This window comes from Lepidochelys kempii, chromosome 9, assembly GCF_965140265.1.
Source record: "Lepidochelys kempii isolate rLepKem1 chromosome 9, rLepKem1.hap2, whole genome shotgun sequence".
NCBI lineage: Eukaryota > Metazoa > Chordata > Testudines > Cheloniidae > Lepidochelys > Lepidochelys kempii.
Genome location: NC_133264.1, coordinates 103,047,438 through 103,066,003, shown reverse-complemented (window position 1 = coordinate 103,066,003; position 18,566 = coordinate 103,047,438). Strand labels below are relative to the sequence as shown.

At 43.8% G+C, this 18,566-nt stretch overlaps 1 protein-coding gene across 11 annotated transcripts in view; it reads right to left on the bottom strand.

Annotated features, from left to right (window-relative positions):
- TAF1 (TATA-box binding protein associated factor 1) overlaps positions 1-18,566 on the bottom strand; it is a 140,010-nt gene that overhangs the window by 88,451 nt on the left and 32,993 nt on the right. For all 11 annotated transcript variants that reach the window (XR_012160665.1, XR_012160666.1, XM_073358674.1 and 8 more), the window contains 6 exons: positions 18,433-18,560; positions 18,228-18,335; positions 17,198-17,371; positions 16,916-17,089; positions 3,497-3,601; positions 582-782 (listed from right to left, as the gene is read on the bottom strand). Coding sequence is in view for 9 of the 11 variants with exons in the window: in XM_073358674.1 (XP_073214775.1) it covers positions 582-782; positions 3,497-3,601; positions 16,916-17,089; positions 17,198-17,371; positions 18,228-18,335; positions 18,433-18,560 (890 nt within the window). In the remaining 2 variants the exon portion in view is untranslated. The remainder of the gene's footprint in view (positions 1-581; positions 783-3,496; positions 3,602-16,915; positions 17,090-17,197; positions 17,372-18,227; positions 18,336-18,432; positions 18,561-18,566) is intronic.

The following is an 18,566-nucleotide window of genomic DNA, read 5'->3' as shown; positions in this document are numbered from 1 at the left end:
TTAACTGGAACATAAACTTATTTGTCAAATCAATAAAGCTATGCATTTACAACGAGGAGTCCTTCACAGTTCTGTCTTGGTATCAAAATCCCTTGTCCAAAATAGCACAGAACTAGAATTAGTTACCTACGTAATAAGGTTATGATTAGATTTGGATTCATTGATTTGGTTTATTACTTTTTTAATAATCCTGTTGAATGAATTTACATGTAAATTAATTCTTTTAAATTATGTGAACACTATCAAATAACCATATTGACTTTGCTTTCTGTAACTTATTTGCTTTCAAATTCTATTTTGGCTATGAAAAAACTTAAAAGTTTATAATAAGTCTATAGTCTGTACTTTATCCAAGATACAAAGAATCATGAGAAACTCGTATAGGTAATCGGTAAATTAAAATTATTTAACCAAAGTGTGTTTTATACCATATTGTTCTTACCTCTGAAACAAAGACAAGACCCTAGCAGGGGCAACAGGCACCTCAGCTCAGGACAGACCTTACAGGCCTGGATCTACCTCATACACTCTCTCTAGCATTCTCTTAGTGGAATCGTCCCCATACTGTGCCTATCACATACCTGTAGAAAGTCTCTGATGTGGGTATTGGCCCGTTTGGAGTTGGGACCAGGAACTTCAAAGAGGGGGCACTCCTGTCCAACTACAAAGATATCAACCAGCTCCCGAATGTAACAGCCTTGTCGTGTCCGGATAATTAGGAAATCCGTTTCTGGCATTTTGTGCAGATAAATAGGAGCCCGGAAGAGATTGTTTTCAAATGCCTGACAAGAGAAACAAACCAAAATTTGAAAGATAGACACTGATCACTGAAGATATTGCAACACCAACAAGAACTCTGAAAGAAACCCAGCATGACACAGTCATCATGAAACCATAAATATTCATTCACATCACAACACGCACGTTTACAGAGCTGGATGCATTTCTTGCCCCAGAGACTATCTAACTGAAGTGAGACAAGACATGGGACAATAGTTAAGGCAAGGGAAGGTGTGGAAAACAAAGCATGAAGGATACCTCAAACTGGGCTTTAAGGTAAGATTTGAAAGAGGACAGAAAGCATACCTGGCGGACAGAAGCGAGAGTATTCCACCAAGACAATATAAATAAAGGTGCAAAGCCGGGAAGCGGGGGAAGAGAGCAGTTAGCACTAAGAAGGGACAGAACACTGTGGTCAGAAAGAGAAGCAGAGTCTTGAACATGAGGCACTTGAATGCAGTAGCAGAGCAACAGGAGAGGGAAGTAACTTTAGCAGAGGCATCCTTACGAAACACAGTGATAGCACTTTACAGCTACCAACATAGGTCTAGGGCAGACTGAAGAGATAGGGGGGCCAGAGAGAATCAGAGAATAGAATATCAGGGTTGGAAGGGACCTCAGGAGGCCATCTAGTCCAACCCCCTGCTCAAAGCAGGACCAATCCCCAACTAAATCATCCCAGCCAGGGCTTTGTCAAGCCTGACCTTAAAAACCTCTAAGGAAGGAAATTCCACCATCTCCCTAGGTAACGCATTCCAGTGTTTCACCACCCTCCTAGTGAAAAGGTTTTTCCTAATATCCAACCTAAACCTCCCCCACTGCAACTAGAGACCATTACTCCTTGTTCTGTCATCTGCTACTATTGAGAACAGTCTAGAGCCATCCTCTTTGGAACCCCCTTTCAGGTAGTTGAAAGCAGCTATCAAATCTCCCCTCATTCTTCTCTTCTGCAGACTGAATAATCCCAGTTCCCTCAGCCTCTCCTCATAAGTCATGTGCTCCAGCCCCCTAATCATTTTTGTTGCCCTCCGCTGGACTCTTTCCAATTTTTCCACATCCTTCTTGCAGCGTGGGGCCCAAAACTGGACACAGTACTCCAGATGAGGCCTCACCAATGCCAAACAGAGGGGAACGATCACGTCCCTCAATCTGCTGGCAATGTCCCTACTTATACAGCCCAAAATGCCGTTAGCTTTCTTGGCAACAATGGCACACTGTTGACTCATATCCAGCTTCTCGTCCACTGTAACCCCTAGGTCCTTTTCTGCAGAACTGCTGCCTAGCTGCTCGGTCTCTAGTCTGTAGCAGTGCATGGGATTCTTCCATTCTAAGTGCAGGACTCTGCACTTGTCCTTGCTGAACCTCATCAAAATTTCTTTTGGCCCAATCCTTGAATTTGTCTAGGTCCCTCTGTAGCCTATCCCTACCCTCCAGCATATCTACCACTCCTCCCAGTTTAGTGTCATCTGCAAACTTGCTTAGGGTTCAAGCCACGCCATCTTCCAGATCATTAAGGAAGATATTGAACAAAACTGGCCCCAGGACGACCCTGGGGCACTCTGCTTGATACCAGCTGCCAACTAGAGGAGAAGGTTTAAGTAATCAAGTGTAGACCAAGGCTTGAATAAGGGTTTTAGCAACAGGGTTGTCATGAAAGGACAGATTTTGGTGACTAGGAGGAGAAGATGGGGGGGAATGTGAGTTGAACCCAACAAACCCTTAACTATTAAGTCATAGCCCATTATACTCCTGCCATCACTGCTCATGTGCTGGATCACTATTCCCATCCATTCATCTGTCTTTGCTTTTTCAGATTATACACTCTACCATTATGGCTGCCACCACCAGCATCTCCTGTGACCCCAGGAGGACAGTGATCCTGAAAAGCATCCTAACCAGACATGGCCAATGAGAGGGAGGGAATCAATGACGTCACAATCTCCACCAGATTAGGCTAAATCCTGAACAACACCTAGGAGAGACTTGGGTTCCAGGTGTCATCACCTCCCTCATGTGTCCTTTCCATCTCAATTTTCTCTCTTTCACCTTCTATTTAATAAGAGCCTGGCTTAGCCAGCTGGGACTGCATCTTGTTCAATATTGTTATAAATTGAAAGTCTGTGACCAGTGAGGCAGTTAAATAGCCCAAAGTTGGTACCAGTTTGCAAGATCTCAAAGTGGCTAACAAGACCTTGTGCTGTGGCCATGTTTTTCCAGCAGCAAGGCTTCAAACTGATGTCAGCACCAAAGACAGAAGCTATATTTTCTATGATTTTCTCTTTCCTCTCGTGTGTGTGTGTTGTCTTCACAGAAAGCAAAATCAAACTCTATCAATGGCAGCAACAACAGTTCCAAACCAGGTCAACTAATTTCTTTTTTCCCCAAAAAGGACAGCTATTACCACCTTTAATACCATCTAAAAACTGCTAAACAAGGGGTTTTCCTTTTAAAAACTCTCTACAGCTAAAGGGAAAGGAAATAAAACGTATTGGTAAAATAAAAGCCTTACTTAATGCTTTATATTTTAAAATGCTTTAACTGTTTTTTCTTTTTTCTGTATCTTCAATACAAGGTTATGCTTCCACAACACTAAGGTCTCTGTATTCAAAAACCCAAAGCACATTTTACTGTTTAGTGTTGTAAAATAGCAGGCTCAGGTTAACACTTAACTCTCTGGGCCCATCTATTCCATCAAAATTAATGCAGATCCTCTCACCTGCAGTAACTGGCCAGGGTGCAGTGATCCCAGGAATGGAGATGTGTGACAGTAAACAGTCTCTCCGTATTTACAATCTGGTGCTCCAGGGTCTTTGCCAGGTTTCTGTAAGAGGCAATGCCATTCCAGTTAGCTCTCAGCAGCAGGAACTGCTACCAGACAAGGCAAACCCGGCACGTTATTCGGCGAAAGCACAGTCCACACCAACTACTAAGCTTAACTAGTTTGAAGCTTTAATAAGACACTTTTAGGAGAATCTATTACCACCTTATTAAACAAAGCACAAGTGACGTGGATAGAGCAGGATAGTGTAAGGATTGCCCAGTCTTGGGGGGCAGGTAGCATGTTTTTCTTATTCCATGTATGCTGATCCAATCTGGTGTGGATCCTCCACCTCCCTTTGTCAAACAAACATTCTTTATACCTTGTTTTGTAACATTATGCAGGTGCAAATTATCAATACTACCTTATTTATAAACATTTTATTTTTTAAAAAATAAACTAATTTTTTATGTATTTTGCTAAAACTTTAATTGGTGCCTTTCCTCTTTCTTTAGCCGCTGCTGTTTTATTGATTGGTTTGGTGTTTTATTGGGGGTTTTGCTTGTTTGTTTAAACAACAATTTTCATTTTTACTCATTTGTTTTTTGTGGCCTTGGGAGTTGCTGGTTGGCTAGTCCTGTTGCATTATTTATTCCTTCTCACTAGTCTGTTTTACTAGGGAGATTTACAGCTGGCTAGTATATCACATATTTGTCTGGTTTGCTTTGCCCTGTTATTTACACAGAATTATACAAAAATTCACTGTAGATAAGACACAGCCCCCTACCCAGATTTTTTACGCTTTAAGTTGTTTAAACAGTTTTGAAAGCTGTGCCAACAAGACTGGAAATAAGGTGTAAATTTGTAAAGTGAGGGTAATTAATCACTGGATAATTTGCCAGGACTGCGGTGTCCATCATGGACAATTTTTAAATCAAGATTGGATGTTTTTCTAAAAGATCTGCTCTAGGAATTATTTGGGGGTAGTGCTATGGCCTGTGTTATACAGGAGGTTAGAATAGTTGATCACAATGGTCCCTTCTGCCCATTGAATATATGAATAAGACCCAGAGAAAGCAGAAAAATTCCTTTTACATTTTAATAACACTATTAAATAGATATTTACTTTTACACAATTTAATATACATTTATTACAGTTCATTATACTTTTTTTGTTACAATTCTCATCTTGAGGCTTTTGGCCTTTTGACAAGGGTGTTACTTTACGCAGAACTGTGCAATAGGGTTAGATGATTTAATATTTGTTAGGGGTTTCTTTGTTTGCCAATTTTTATACATATATTTTGATTTAAAGCACATAAGCATTATTACAATGCGTATTAATTGTACAAGCAACAATACCCTAAAACTTGGATCAACAGATTCTTTTTTTTAAGACTGTTTATTTGTTTTACCAACTGATTGTAATATTTCATTTTATTCATTTACACGATTTTTTTTTTAAATGCATGTGCGCTAAATGAGCCAGGGCTTGCTGAATAAGACATTTTAGATGTACGTTCATTTTAGCAATGGACACTAAAATTAAGGAGCAACTGAGTAGCTTCATTACCAAAATTTGGCTGACTTTTGATTCCTGTTGGATTAACAAATTTAGATAAGGGTATTACTTTAATTTAAAACTGTGATTGGACAAGTTAAGGGGTAAAACACCAATAGGATTGGTTAACTGTACATATTTTTCCCTTCATAATTGCATTTTGTTTTTTGTACCCACAAAGAACATTCTATTTTTCACATATGTAGTGCAGCTCTCATGTTCATTTTAGGCACATAAGATGGGCCCTTTGTGAGGGTCCTGGTATCGTTATGATTTATGCCACAGGTTGGTTGTATGGCTCCAAGGGTATTGCATTGGCAAACCCACCTTCACATGCACCTCCATGCATCAATTTAAGGTAGGCACCTCGCACCATTTGTGCAAGCACTGAACCACTATTTGAGGCACCTGGCCTCGTTTCTTAAAGACTAAGTCCTTTTAGAACTTCTACTGAATGGACATGCATTATTGTTTTGTAATTCTTTTTTTAAATTAGCAGTAGGGAGAGTGAAAAATAAACTTGTAGATCCTCTGTAAGATGACTAGTTAGGAGTTATCATTACTACCACAGCTACATTTTTAAGAACATAGACTTTCTTTAGTATTTGTGTTTTACTTTTATACCACTTTAATATTTGTCTATTGGTGTTGAGGTCCAGTATTTTTCCTACCTCTACAATTTTTAAGACTTAATTTTTGTGACTATGTATGTAACATTCCCCCATATACTACCTTTCTAGCTATAGTGTGTTTTATAGCTCTGTCATTATGACTAATTAACCTGTTAACTTTATTTTGGGGTTTGTTTTTTGTGCCAAGGAAATATATGCATGTTTATTATTGTTAATTTTTTTAACTAAATTTATTTTGAACTTTAGTGAAGGGATGGAGCACCTTATATTTTAGTTCCTGCTTTAATGTATTTAGTTGGCCTTGTAACTTTTATATATTACCTTGGTTTATTAAGGACATTTTTGATTTAAGCAACCCACTGTCAGACCCTATTATTTTACTAACTTTTCTTTTAAACCTTTAATTATTTTTAGGGCTGTTTTACAGTTGCTCTAAGAATTTTTTCTATAGCTTTTTTTACTCTACTACCTTTACATACTCTGATCTTTTTAAAATTCCATTGAGTGATATTAAGAATAACCAGGACATGAAAACAATGCACATTATTGTATAAACACACTATTTTTATTTTTTGATAAGGGACAATTTACTCTGTGGTTCTGGAATTATTTTAGGGTACCCTTTAGGCCATTTAGAACACCATTTTCCAGAGATATGAAAAAACGGTTACCTACCTCTCGTAACTGTTGTTCTTCGAGATGTGTTGCTCATGTCCATTCCAAGTAGGTGTGTGCGCACCGCATGCACAGTCATGGGAAGTTTTTTCCCCTGGCGGTACCTGTCGGGTCAGCTGTGGATCCTCCTGGAGTGGCGCCTTCACAAAGGTCCCTGCCGACCCACTACCTCTTCAGTTCCTTCTTGAGGATACTCTGACAGAGGGGAGGCGGGTGGGTCTTGGAATGGACACGAGCAACACATCTCGAAGAATGGTTATGAGAGGTAGGTAACCATTTTTAATTCTTTGAGTGCTTGCTCATGTCAATTCCAAGTAGGTGACTGCCAAGCCTTAACTAGGAAGTGGGGTCGGAGTTCATGGAATCTCTGATTGAAGCACCACTCTGCCCAAAGCTGCATCATCTCTGGCTTGCTGTGTAATGGCACAGTGTGATGAAAAGGTGTGGATCAACGACCACGTCACTGCCTTGCATGTGTCTTGGATAGGAATTTGTGCCAGGAACATCACTGAGGATGCCTGTGCCCTTGTGGAGTGTGCCATCAGCTCTGGGACAGGTATCTTTGCCAAGTGATAACACGCCCAGATACAGGACGTGATCTAAGAAGAGATCCTTTGGGGCAAGACTGGAAGTCCCTTCATTCGCTCCACAATTGCAATGAATAGTTACGCTGATTTTTGAAATGGCTTAGTTCTTTCAATGTAGAAGGCTAAGGCTCATCTGACATCCAGAGAATGGAGCATTTGTTCCCTGTTGCTAGCGTACAACTGAGGAAAGAACAAAAGAAGAAAAATGTCCTGGTTACATGGAAATACGAAACTACCTTTGGGAGAAAGGCCAGGTGCGGTTGCAACTGTACCTTGTCCTTACAGAAGGCCATGTATGGGGCGCCAAGGTTAAGGCCTTAAGCTCAGACACCCTCCTGGTGGAAGTTATAGCTACCAAGAACACTACTTTCCAGGAAAGGTAAAGGAGAGAGCATCTTGCTAAGGGCCAGAAAGGGGGTCCCATCAGTCTAGAAAGCATAAGGTTGAGATCCCATGGGGGAACAGGATGTTTTACTTGAGGGTACAGCCTATCTAATCCTTTGAAGAAGTGGCCCACCATGGGGTTCGCGAAAATTGAGCGACCAGCCAAACCGGGATGGAAAGCTGAGATAGCTGCCAGGTGCGCTCTTATTGATGATACTGACAGACCTTGCTGTTTTATATGCAGCAAATAGTCCAGAATAAAAGGAATCGATGACTGTAAGGGTGAAGTGTGTTTTTGTAATGCCCAAATGGAGTATCTTTTCCAGCTGGCCAGATACGTGGCTCTAGTGGATGGCTTCCTGCTGCCAAGGAGGACCTCTCTAACAGGGTCTGAGCATCTGAGGTCGGAGGGGTTTAGCTACGGAGTTTCCATGACATGAGATGGAGAGACTGCAGGTTGGGATGCTGGAAACAGCCATGGTCCTGGTTGATCAAGTCCAGGATCGGGGCAGGGTTATTGGCGCGTCCACCGACTGGCCTAGAAGCATGGTGAACCAGTGCTGGCATGGCTACGCTGGTGCGATTAAGATAATTAATGTGCCCTCCTTTCTGACCTTCAGCAGGACCTTGTGTACAAGCGGGAAGGGCGGGAAAGCGTACAATAGATGGTCCTTCCAAGGGAGGAGAAAGGCATCCGCGAGCAAGTCCGGGGTGTAATTCAGGAAGGAGCAAAACTGGTGACACTTCCTGTTGTACTTTGATACAAACAAATCCATTTGGGGAAACCCCCACCGTTGGGGGATGTTGATCACGGAGGGACCACTCATGGTTGTGAAATGACTTGCTGAGAACTGTGAACCCAGTTCATTCTGGGAACCTGGAAGGTACAATGCCTCTAGATGTATCGAATGAGCGATGCAGAAGTCCCACAGTTTGAGGGCTTCCCAGCATAGGGGAGAGGAGTGAGCACCACCCTGTCTGTTTATATAGAACATCGCTGTTGTATTGTCGGTCAATTCTGATACACATCTGCCCTTCAGAAGGGCCTGGAACATCTGGCAAGCAGACTGCTCTTAGCTCCCTGACGTTGATGTGCAGCCAAAGTTCTGCCTCGGACCAGTGACCCTGCATCCTGAGTCTGCCTAAGTGCACCCACCAACCCATCACCGATGCATTTGTTACTAGAGACAGCGAGGGTTGGGGCCCAGAGAAGGGCAGTCCTGCACACACTGCTTGCGGATCGAGCTACCACCTGAGGGACTCGATAACTGGGGGAGTGAGTGAGATCAATTTGTCTAGGCAGTCTCGATAAGGCCTGTACACTGAGGCTAGCCAAGCCTGAAGAGGATGGAGTCGCAGCCTGGTGTGCTGTATTACATATGTATAAACGGCCATATGGCCGAGCAGCTTCAGGCAATTTCGTGCCATAGTGGTGGGGTATCACCTGAGGACCTGTATGATGGCGCCCATGGTGAGAAAGTGAGTTTCCAGAAGGAATGCTCTGGTTTGACCAGAGACCAGGAGAGCTCTAATGAATTCTGTTCTCTTAGTCAGGGTTAGGGTCAACTTTGCTACATTCAGTATGAGGCCAAGCCTGTGGAATGTCATTTGAACTAGGCTCACATGGACCTCCACTTGGGCTCTGGAGAGGCCTTTGATTAGCTAGTCGTCAAGGTATGGGAATACTTGCACCTGTCGTTTCCACAGAAAGGCTGCCACGACTGACATGCACTTGGTGAACACCCAAGGGGCTGAATGGAAGAACCGTAAACTGATAGTGGGTGTTCTTGACCCACAAAGCGAAGGAACTGTCTGTAGGACGGGACTATGTACACATGAAAATACATGTCCTTCAAGTCGAGGGCAGCGTACCAGTCCCCCGGATCCAGGGAGGGGATAATGTAAGCCAGGGAGACCATGCAGAACTTTATCTTATGCATGAATTTGTTGAGGTTTCGCAGGTCTAGAACAGGTCTGAGCCCGACCTTGGCCTTCAAGATTAGGAGATACCTGGCATAGGAAACCCTCTCTCCCCCCCCGAATTCTAAAGGGACATCCTCTACCACCCCAAGTTGTAGGAGCGTTTGCACCTCCTGCATAAGAAGTTGCTCGTGAGAAGGGTCTCTGAAGAGGGATGGGGAAGGAGGGTGGAAAGGCAGGAGGGAACAGAACTGGAGAGAATATCCCAATTCTACCGTGCTCAAGACCCATTGCTCCGCGGTGATTTGTGCCCAGGCATGGTAGAAATGGGACAGACGATTTACAAAGGGGGGGGGGGGAAACGATCCGAGATCTGAACTGGTGCGTCACCCCTGGGCGCACCTTAAAGAATTTGGCTTGGAGGCTGGGGGCTGCTTTTCTGAGGCCCAGAAATCAGGACTTGCAACTCTCACACCCTCCTGGCAGAGGTAATGGCTATCAAGAATCCAGTTTTCTGGTTAGAGAAGGACTGAGGTGGTCTCTATCTGTTACTCCTGCCCTGCTTCCTGCTATAATCCTGTCTAGGAGAAGCTGGGCAGAATTCAGGTGCAGGCTGAGGTTTGAAATGCTTTCTTTAGGGGGCTGGTTGTTAAGCCGCAGGGACTTCAGAGTTGCCCTTGAGTCTTTTAGGCTGTAGAGCTTAGTGTCTGTTTGTGCCAAAAAGAGCCCTACACAGTCAAAAGACAAATCCTGAATGGTCTGCTGGACCTCGTGCGGGAGCCCTTACACCTGAAGCCATGAGCTTCTTCTCATGGCCATGGCTGTTGCCATGGTATGGGTTGCCAAGTTGGCCGAATGTAAGGAAGCCTGCAAGGAGGTCTTCATGACAACCCCGCCTTCCTTGAGGCCCACAGGAGGACCCTTCCCCGGTCCTGGACTTGATCAACCAGGACTGCAGCCTAGCCCAGCAGGAGTCCGCTGGAAGTAGTTCTTTAAATTTAGACATCTTGCAAGAATTAAAACTATAGCAGCTAAGGACTGTCTGCTGATCGGCAATGCAAAGCTGGAGCCCCTCCGGTAGAATATATCTTCCTACCGAAGAGATCCAGCTTCATCACCTCCTTGGATTTAAGTGTCAGTTCTAGTTGTCCCTCCCTGCCTTTCCTTTTGGTTGGCAACCTCCACCACCAGAGTGCCCGGCTGAGGGTAAGTGAACAGGTACTCATACCCTTTGAAAGGCACAAAATACTTCCTCTCCACCCTATTGCCGAGTGAGGAAAGAGAAACGGGCGTTTGCCACAATGCTTTAGTAGTGTTGTGGATGGTCTTAATGAGTGGCAAAGTCACCCTCAAGGCACCTTCAGGCACCAAAATATTGACTATGGAGTTGGTCTCCTCTGACACCTCCTCCATCTGCATGGCCAAATTTTGAGCCACCCATCTGATCAACTCCTGGTGGGCTCTGTTGTCCATGGCCAGCAGCGTGGTACACGTGCCCACCACCGCTTCATCAGGGGAAGATGCCTGCAGGGGCACCAGGTCTTCCTGCCCCTCTGGCTTGCAGGCATCTCCCATGCTGAAACACCCTGAGTGGTGCCAGGAGCAGTGCTGGTCTCCGGGCCCGGGCCCATCTCAGTACCGGCCCCGATGCCGGGTCCCGCTGCAGTCTCAGTGCTGGCCTGCGTGCCCATCTCTTGTCCCCATGGAGGTTCCCAGGCTACAGATGTTGATGATGGAGGGGCCCGTGCCTCCGAAGCCACGGACAAGGATCTGGACCCCAGCTCTTGGGCTTGGTGGTAGGCCCATGGGATCCAGAAGGGCCATTGTGGTGCCTGCCAGGGCAGTGGCTATGACATCAAAGGCAATGGCTGCCCTTCCTGTTGTCTGGAGCAGTGCCAGGAGCAGTGCCAAGAGCGGTGCCGGGCTTGTTGTACCATGGCTACTGTGCTGGATAATTGATTATGTTTTGTTATATGTATTGCATGTTTTATAGTAAGGTTTAAAGAAAGGAAAGGAGTACTTGTGGCACCTTAGAGACTAACCAATTTATCTGAGCATAAGCTTTCGTGAGCTACAGCTCACTTCATAGGATGCATACTGTGGAAAATACAGAAGACGTTTTTATACACAAAAACCATGAAAAAAAATGGGTGATCATCACAACAACAGGTTTACTCTCCCCCACCCCACTCTCCTGCTGGTAATAGCTTATGTAAAGTGATCACTCTCCTTACAATGTGTATGATAATCAAGGTGGGCCATTTCCAGCACAAATCCAGGTTATCGTACACATTGTAAGGAGAGTGATCACTTTACATAAGCTATTACCAGCAGGAGAGTGGGGTGGGGGGAGAGAAAACCTTTTGTAGTGATAATCACCCATTTTTTCATGGTTTGTGTGTATAAAAACGTCTTCTGTATTTTCCACAGTATGCATCCGATGAAGTGAGCGTAGCTCACGAAAGCTTATGCTCAAATAAATTGATTAGTCTCTAAGGTGCCACAAGTACTCCTTTTCTTTTTGCGAATACAGACTAACACGGCTGCTACTCTGAAACCTGTCAGTAAGGTTTAAGTTGTTAGAATAAATGAATAGGATAGTTGATATTAGTATTAGCTATTTTCTTCTTTTTCATGCCTTGTAAGTAAAAGACAGGACTTTGTCTGTATCTACGTTAATTAGATTAGAGGAATTTTGAAGGTCCAGGCCCCAATGTAGTTACAAGATTTAATAATGTTTAATTTACAATGCCTTTCTTGTTTAACATAAAACACTGCTATTTGTATACCTTTGAAGGTCTCTGTGAAGAACTGTTTGTGTGAATGAGGAATGTATGTATCAGGAAAAGATAAGGTGTGAAGGCCATTGTTAGAGCCAGATGGCCAAGGGAGGAGGAGTGAAGAGACTTAACGAAGCCAGAGAACCATCTACACCTATCCATGATTGAGGAATAGCAGATTGATGACCCTGAGGTGGAGACTAGCACCCTTAAAACACAAGATAATTGATTAAATTGAAACCAGACAGGAAGGCCCTCCTGGAGGTGTTTTGGAATGTTAACATCAAATGAGGAGTAACCGGTCATAAAATGACACAGCAAAATCCACAGACTTCAATGAAGAAAAAGGACTAAAAAGACAGGGTGCTTTGCCATGGGACTTCGGGTTCGTCTTGCCAACAACTCCAGGAGCCTCGGATTGCGAGCAACAGAGCCCGGCTCCACTCTGCGACCAATCTGGCTGGCCATTACATTGATCCAAACTCTGGACTGGTAACTAGAACATCGACTGGTGGGACTGCGTGCATGGTGTGTGTGTGAAAAGCATATGCTAACTGCTATATTCTCAATAAATGCAGCATATTGCCTTTTCCCCTGAAAAAAGATCTTGTGTGCTTTTTATAAGCGTAACAGCTTCGCCTAGAGGCATTCGACTCCGCCTCCAAGTCTGATGAGGACTCCAACCCTGGCAACTAGGGCGGTGTGGAGCGAGACAGTGCCAGGGAGTGGTGCCACATCATCGCCGGCTTGCCCCAGAAGGCATGGTGCCTTTTTACAGTGACGGTGCCCATGCAGGGGACTGCGCCATTATCGCTATGAGGTCCCTAGCCACTTCAAAGGTTTACAGCGTGGAGGTAAGGTGCAAGTCCTCCTCCCGAGACTCCCACACTGGGGAGTCCATGAGACCCAGACCCGACAGACCTCCCTATGAGGCCAGAGTCAATCGTGCCAGCTGAGTCGGAGCCAGAGCAAGGTGTCCCAGTTCAGTGCTTCGCTGGTGCCTCCTAGTTCCACTGCTTTACTGGGAGAGCGACCTCTATCTTCTTTGTTTTGTGTAGCACCGGCAAATGGGGACGGTGCCGGGCACGCACACCAGAGGAGGTCTTCGGTGCCAGGGAGTGGTGGTGCCGAGGATCCCTGGAGCCAGAGTCCTTTTCTGGCGCCACAGCCTCTCTTACCAGGGCCAGCACACTCCACACTGAAGTGCTGGGCTTGAGGTCGGACGCCACTTGTACAGGCTGGGGACAAAGGGCTGACTCCGTGAGGAATAGTTTCAGCCTAAAGTTCCTCTCCTTCTTAGTCCTTAGGCAGAAGCATCCACACATTTTGCAGTTCTCAGATAGGCTTCCCCCAAAAACACTTTAAACAGGAGTTGTGTGGGTCTCCCATTGGCATAGGCTTTAGACAGGACCTGCACAGCTTAAACCGTTGAGACCAAGACATGCCCCAGTCCCTGGGAGGGGAAACGTGGTGGGAGGAACCCCCAACAGAAACTTATCCAACTAAGAACTACCTGAACTAATACCAAGTTTTAAACTATTTACAGATATGACTAGAAAGAGTCCACTAGGGGACTGCTTGCCATCGCAAGAGAAAAGCTGCTCCAACAACCATCACTGGCAGTAAGAAGGAAGAGGTGGCGAGTCGGCAGAGACCTCTATACACCACCATGAAGGCGCCAATCCAGTGGGCTCCACAGCCTCCCCAATAGGTACCAGTAGGGGAAAAACCTTCCGACGACCGTGCACGCAGCCACACACACCTATTTGGAATTGACATGACCAAGCACTCAAAGAAGAATTGGTATGTATATTGGCAACGAATTGCAACAACTGCTATTAAGTGGCCCTTCATGCTACTTGTTTAGATGCAGTAGACCAAGTTCCATTAAACCCAGACAGTACCCACTGGTGTTTTTTCAAATGACATTACACAATTTTTGTACTATTCTGACTCTGAGTAAAAATCTGGGGGAGTTGTTAGTGCCTTTTTATTTCTTTTGATACAACCTATGGATAAATTATTTGAAACGTTCCTGATTGTCCTATACACATTCCTGCTGGTTTATGTTTTAAAGCTAATTTTTAGTAAGTACATTTTTGACTTTTTTGGATGATATACATTATTTGGATTGACTTCGGGGGTTTTTTCCAGGGTTTGTGCTTGTCTGATTTTAATTAATACACTAGCCCTAAAATTACACACCCTAATTTTACAAAATGTAGACCTCAATATGTCCCCTTCTAATGTTCCCATAGAAAATAAAGTTGTCATCCCTTTTTTACATTGAGAATATGATACTTTTAAGTTTATTTTACCAGTGTTTTTAGTGTAGTTGTAATTACTATGCAGATTTTCAACCACATCTGTTTTTCTAATATCCAGTTTATCTGTGCCAAGGATTGAAGTATCTGTTGTTGTTGGCTTTGTCCACTCAACCACTCAATTGTAGTTGTAGTCTGGAATGAGTTTCCAGAGTTTGTTGAGTGGGAGGTTTGGATTATTTGTTTTGGCTGGTTTAATTTGTATATTCAAATTTATAGTTCAACAAACACAAAGTATTCCAACAACAAAGCCATTCTGTTTTTTCTCTTTCTTTTTACAGTGTGATTGAATTGTTGAGCTGCTTACTGTTCCACCCGTAAGTTTTTGGCTACCCATAAAGGGACACTTTTTGGTTGCCCTTTTAACTGTGACATCCACTGATTCATTAGTGCCTGTACTAGGTCTGGGCTAGCACATATTAAGTGTTCTGGCAGTGTCATTTTATCCCCCATTATAATTTCACAGGGAGCTACCTCCATAGCTTTATGAGAGGTAGCCCACAAGGCCATTAATGTTAATGGCAACTGAACATTCCCGTCCCTTTTATTCTATCTTTTTAGGTATTTCGTAAGCATTAGCTTTAGGATATTATTATTATTACAACAACTATTTTAGAAGACTGAGGATGGTAAACAACATGCTATTTTTCCTGTATACCTGGTAAAACTACTGTGGTATGCATAATTTCATCAGTAATATGTGTTCCTTGATTTGAGTATTACCCATGGAAGCTCCCATCTGGTAAAGATTTGTTCTAGCAGAAGCTTAGCAGTCACAGCTGCTCTGGTAGATTTCATGGGAATAGCTTTTCCCCATTTAGAAAAATCATTAACAATTACCAAGGCAAATCTATTCCCTCAAGCAGTTTTAGGTAAGGGACCAATGTAATTAATTTGTAACCAGACCCAAGATCCCTTTATTTGTTGATGTTCTAATCTGCTCTTATGTTTTTTAGGGCCTGGATCAATTTGAGCACCCCCACTAAGCAGTCTTTAACACAACAGCTAACATTTTGTTTCGTTTATGGCCACCAACCAATTTGTTGTATCCAGGCCAGTATGTTTTTAACTTCCTGATGCCCGCAAGGGGCACATCATGACACATGTATATAGATTCAGATTGTAGCTGTGTAGGAAAAACCCACAATCACACCCACTCAACATTTTTTCCCAGGGGAATTGTATTACGTTCAGTGGGGTTCCCCTATATTCTGAGTGCTCCCTGCCTAGAACAAGTTTTTGTATAGTAGTACCCTGTTTCTGCAGGGCCACCAAGTCAAAATCCTTCAACTGTGTTTGAACAGTGTGAACGGGGGCCCTGCTGGATTGCAGTTTTCATTTGGAGCCTTTATGGCTGCCCCCCACCCTTTCCTTTTTTTTTTTTTAATTATTTCACTCTACACCCAGGGATGGTTTAGAATGAGCCTTAACCTTTACCATGGCCACTAACATTTCCATCTCCCATTTGCTCACCAGCATTTCATATTATAGTAGAGGGGAGCATGCGAATGTTTTTAATCCCCAGAGAGAAAACCATGATACAGTCAATAAGGCAGCAGCTCAGCTTAATGCATTATATACCCATTGTGAGAGTCAAAAAAACCACAATTACAGGCTGCTCATAAAACGTTCCCAGAACTTTGGCCACCGCAGCCAAACTAAGCAAACTTAATCATTACTGAAGGCTGTATGGAAGACTCCAGGTCTGTGTTTACCAAGGCAAACTTTGCTCTGTGAATGTCCTTTTTTCAGTAAATAGAGCCATTTATGAATATTTTACAGGCTCTCTCTTTGTTTTCTTATTACCATGTTAATATCCTAAGGGGAGAGGTTCCATGCTGTGTGTCTGGCAACAGGCATTCATGAGATTCTTCTGGGGTTAACAAACCATGGGCTAACAGCGAAGGTTTATTATTAGAGCCCTGCAAATCCACAGATATCCGCTTTGTATCTGCAGATATCCGCAACAGTGGATGTAGATTTCCGAGAGCCATTTTTGCAGATTGCGGATGGATGCGGATACACATTCTGTATCTGCGCAGGGCTCTGTTCATTAGTTTTCACCATAAAGCTGAATGGAGTTCACAAGAAGTTATAGAGAAACACCTAATGAAAGACCCGATGCAGAAGATCCCTGGCTTCAGTCTCCCACGAAACTCATGGGCAACCATAATCCGTATCCGCACAAACCATGGCAGATGCCGATACTTGCTGCACAAATGGAAAATTAAAGACTCTCCAGTGTGCGACCGTGAACACTCAGAACAGACCATGGAACATATAACGACTCAATGCCCATTCACAAATACAAAGGAGGCATCACAGCGACACACACTGCTACTCCAGATGCAATTATCTGGTTTAACCATCTGAATGTAAAATTATAGTTGTGGTTCTACAGTTATATCAGCCATACAAAGACGACAAAGCAGAAAAATTCCCTTTTAGATTGGTTTATAACATTAAATATATAACTTAATGTTTAAACATTAGACATTTCTTTACAACACTCACCCGCTTGTAGTAGTTCTTTATCTTTGTTGCCATGCCAACCTGCATCATTAAAGGACCATTTTCCTCACTATACTCAGCAAGGATGAGGTCACCATCCTTACCAGTTAGGTCCTGTGGTGTGCGCATGAAGAACATCTCCCCACCTCCTGAAGCCTGCCGCTCCTGCTCTCTCATCTGTGTGAATGCAAGAAGAGAGTATCAGGGAAACAGCATGTCAAACAGATGTACCATGGCAATGGAGACTTTGGACAGATCTAGATATACAAAGAAATACTGCTTTACCTTGGCTTTCTTCTTGATATGTTTCAGCAGTGGCTGCACAGAATGGGGTCCTGGCTGGGACAAGGTCCCAAAGGAATACTTCTTCAATGGAGGGCGATGAAATTGTCGGAGCTTCATAGGACCCATATGGGTGGGGAAGAATGGCTGGCGAAGTTCCACTGCAGGGATAGAGTGCTGGGACCAAGAGAGAAACAGACACAGAGAACAGACATCAGTACAGAGCCCAGTCTACAACGACCACAGAGAAACTTCCCCACAGTCTTATGGCAGGCACTTGAAATGTTTTATTCTATTAGCTGCAAAAGTGACCAAGGTATTTGGACCCCCTAGAGGCATGTTCTCTCACAGAAATCATGTCCAAGCATGGCTCACTTTCTGTGGTGCAAGAGAGACAATGTTCCCCCAGTTAACAGCTCAAAGAGCATCCAAATGGGGAAAGGGATCTTTATTACTTGAAGAAAGGGAAAGCATTCCTATATCTATAACCAAGAAAGAAGGGCATTTAGAATTGCGTACATTTTCCCCATTGCTTAAGAGATAGGAAACCTAGCTAGGATTTTACAACAGTACCCTTTAACGGGGGGAGATCCCATTGCCTTGGTTTACATGAGCATTGACTCAGATTTACCAATGTTTAACCGATATTTGATAATCTCCTGGTCAAATAAACTTGGCAACAGAAGCACCACCTCAAGTCTCCACAGCACAAGCATCCACAGAGCTCCAGTAAGAGCAGTGCAGACCGAGGGTGATACACTGAACAAGACTGGCATGGTACAATGATGGGAGACTCTACTGCACACATCACAGTTTGACACGACCCATGGATACCGTCCCAGGATTTTGTCTTAAACAAGGAAATAACCTGAACAATGAGGATCTGAGAGGAACAGCAGTGTGATAACTTACACACACAGAAGGATAACTATTTTGATGCCAGACAAGATTCAACTAAATCCCAGCAGGAGATTTCTGCATGAAGATAAGGAGATCACTGCCTCCACCCTAAAGTCAGCCCCATTGTCACTACCTGGATGATGTTCCCTCCAAAGGTTCCTCGAAGCCCCTGCTGTTTGGGATAGTAAAACTCATCATTGGAGAGATTCCAGGGATCCTTCACCTCCGGCTGAGACATATTCTGATTTAACACCACATAAAAAAAAAAAAAAAAAAAAAGTCAAAAATCACTCCTCCTAACCCATTCCTATCCCCAAAGCACTGAGACTCTCAGTGACCTGCTGTGGTTCTTCCTTGATGACGCCTGTTTTTCCCAACAGGATCCTACTCTTCTTTAGAGATGATTCTTTCTTGTTCTCCTTGGAGGGAGAGTTCAAAGTCATCTCTTCCTTTTCATCAGGAATTTCTAGTA